Source organism: Simochromis diagramma, unplaced genomic scaffold (genome assembly GCF_900408965.1).
Source record: "Simochromis diagramma unplaced genomic scaffold, fSimDia1.1 OVJJ01000663.1, whole genome shotgun sequence".
Taxonomy (NCBI): Eukaryota; Metazoa; Chordata; class Actinopteri; order Cichliformes; family Cichlidae; genus Simochromis; species Simochromis diagramma.
This window is the reverse complement of record NW_024387049.1, coordinates 530,161-532,754: the sequence shown is the minus strand read 5'-3', so window position 1 is coordinate 532,754 and position 2,594 is coordinate 530,161. Positions and strand designations below refer to the sequence as shown.

Sequence of the window (2,594 nt, the reverse complement as noted above, 5' to 3'; positions counted from 1 at the left end):
CAAAGAAAGGAACTGAGGAAATGTGCTGATACATTTTACATTTTGTAAAGGAGCTCATCTGCTAGATGAAAGGATTACAGTGTAATGCATTTGAATTTACATGCACAATGTTATAATTGATTGTGTGTAAAATTCTGTCTTAATGTCTTCAGACTTTATACTAATGCGATGACTGTGTAAAAATGACACCTTTAAAATAGTGAAATGGCTCCAATTACATTAGATCATCTCGAGCCTTCCCGGTGCCAGACAATGATTATAGCCTTTTTATAGGTAAATGATGACCTGATTACACCCCAGACAGTTTCCATTTTGGACATAACAGTGTACTCTGAAAAAGATGGATCGTATCTTGAAATGGAGCCTTTATTGTCTTTTTATTTACTTTTCGAATCAGCAGCAGTAAAAGTGGAGGGTATGTCCGTAAAGCCATTGCAGGTGAGTTCACTGACCTAGAGGTGAGCTTGCAGCTCACCCAGAGAGCAGTCAGCGTTTTACTCCCTGCCTGTGAACTCCATGAACACCTGTTTATGCTTTTTATTGGCCTCTCCCTCGTAGCCTGTTGAACTCATCATATTCAGTTGTAATTGCTCTTTTGTGTCATCACATGCAAATGAAGGAGGTGGCGAGAGATCTAAAGTATATAAACGGGGAATATTCTTGGTCTCAGTACCTTGCTCTTTCCTCAGCTTGCCTCAACATCTCTGATCTCACTCCTCTACCCTCAACATTACCAAAATGGCATTCGCTGGAAGATGGGAAACCGAGACCCAGGAGGGATACGACGCCTTCTGCAAGGTGCTAGGTGAGAACGCAGGCTCAAATTTTCCACTTCCTCTGCTTCTGAACTCCATTGTTTTCTGCACATCTTTGGCCTTTTTTGACCTTGCATCCTCTTCCCGTCCCACTATAGGCATTCCAGATGATGTCATCGAGAGGGGCCGTGACTACAAGTTGATCACAGAGGTCACCCAGGATGGCAAAGATTTCACCTGGACCCTCTTATATCCTGCCAATGCCAAGGTCACCAACAAGTTCACTATCGGAAAGGAGGCCGACATGGAGACCATTGGAGGAAAGAAATTCAAGGTTGGGAGGAAATGATCCAAAGCTTCACTTTAGCTATAGCTAGCAGAAGCATAAAGCTATGAATGCTACTCTCCTAACTGGTTATATCACAATTTTGTTTACAGGCTACAGTACAAATGGAAGGAGGCAAGCTAAGTGTGACCTTCCCCAACTACCACCACACCTCTGAGATCAGTGGTGGCAAACTCATCGAGGTAAACACACTCACTTAGGCTTTTAGAGGTGCGAACGTTGGGCAGTGACAGCAGTTATTACACTCAACTCCCCGCAGGGATCATTAGAGTCATCAAAGTTATACTTCTGCAGCTGGAGACCAGGAACAGCTAATAAGAAAATAACTCTCTGAAACACAGAGTATTGCTACTGAATGCACTTTAACAACCAATTCATTCCCATATTTAACCTTTTAATCCTGAGAATTTATACGAGACACTTCTCTCTTTGCAGGTTATCTCTTTTTGGTTTCTATTTTATAGTCTGCTTTTCAGAAATTTTCAACACTTCACACTTTCATTTTGAGAAAAACAGCAAAAATGTATCCAGTTAAAAGGAAGCCAAACACAGTGGATAATTCAAAATGAAGACTGTTTCAGCTGACTGACACAATTGCTTAATTTATAATTACTTAATTTGCTAAAGTCTGCAGTTTTCAGGTGTCAGGGTTGGTCAGAAGCGGACAAGTATAAAGTTACTGTTACAGTGGTATTTTTTAATTTGTCTGGCACTTCAAAAAATATTGTTTCACAGCATAAAACCAGATGTAAAGAAGCACTGCAAAAGCTAATTGAAGTCAATTCCTGTCTTTCTGCAGACCTCCAAAGCCGGCTCTGTAGTGCTGAAGAGAATCAGCAAGAAGATCTAACTCTCATCTTTAACAGTTACAATGGAGACCTCGGAACAATATTTGTGTTAATTAATAAACTATGGTGATCGTGCCAACTTGAACCTGTGTTTCTGTCTATGTTTTCTACTCTGGGGGATACGATGTGACTTCTAGATTATATAAATTTAAACTCATGCTTTTTTTTCAAACTACAAGAGTTGATGACAAAGAATCAGGGTACGATAAAGACACAACTGTGGCTTCAGACTTTGCAGGGGATAGCAGCGGCGTGACCTTTAAACACATCTATTAGTTTGTTAGTTTTCTATAAGAAAAGAGCATTTGCCAGATTGACAGAGATGGGAGTTTAAGCAGAACAGTGACAGTTTGACAGCTGACTGACAAAAACAGTAAAAAAGATCTGAACTTTTCTCAGCTACAGGTAGTAGATGTTTCTGTAAATTGCAAGTGCTTGCATTGAAATTGCTCTCATATAAGTGTTTCTAAGAAAAATACCTACTTGGTGTCATTTCTCTTAGAAACTGGAGGAAGGGGATAATTTAAACTTTTATCTCAGACAAAGAAAAACTGAAGTCTGACTAAGTGCCATGCCTCTCAGCTGCAATGCTTATATTGCAACCAGTGGTGGCTCAAAGCCAGGGTGCAGTAAACACTCATCTAT

The 2,594-nt window shown here is 40.2% G+C and overlaps 1 protein-coding gene across 1 annotated transcript; it reads left to right on the top strand.

Moving 5' to 3' along the window:
• The first annotated feature begins 428 nt into the window (after positions 1-428).
• LOC120741791 (gastrotropin-like) lies at positions 429-2,034 on the top strand. Its single transcript, XM_040044837.1, has 4 exons — positions 429-805; positions 914-1,089; positions 1,194-1,283; positions 1,901-2,034. Exons 1-4 carry the CDS (start codon positions 739-741, stop codon positions 1,949-1,951), a joined length of 384 nt encoding a protein of 127 aa, XP_039900771.1. The 5' UTR covers positions 429-738; the 3' UTR covers positions 1,952-2,034.
• Positions 2,035-2,594: the final 560 nt, after the last annotated feature.

Coding starts and splice junctions, on each gene's coding strand:
- LOC120741791 (XM_040044837.1), top strand. CDS start 739: ATGGCATTCGCTGGAAGATGGGAAACCGAGACCCAGGAGGGATACGAC. Junction 806..913: donor CGCCTTCTGCAAGGTGCTAG/GTGAGAACGCAG, acceptor GTCCCACTATAG/GCATTCCAGATGATGTCATC. Junction 1,090..1,193: donor TTGGAGGAAAGAAATTCAAG/GTTGGGAGGAAA, acceptor TTTTGTTTACAG/GCTACAGTACAAATGGAAGG.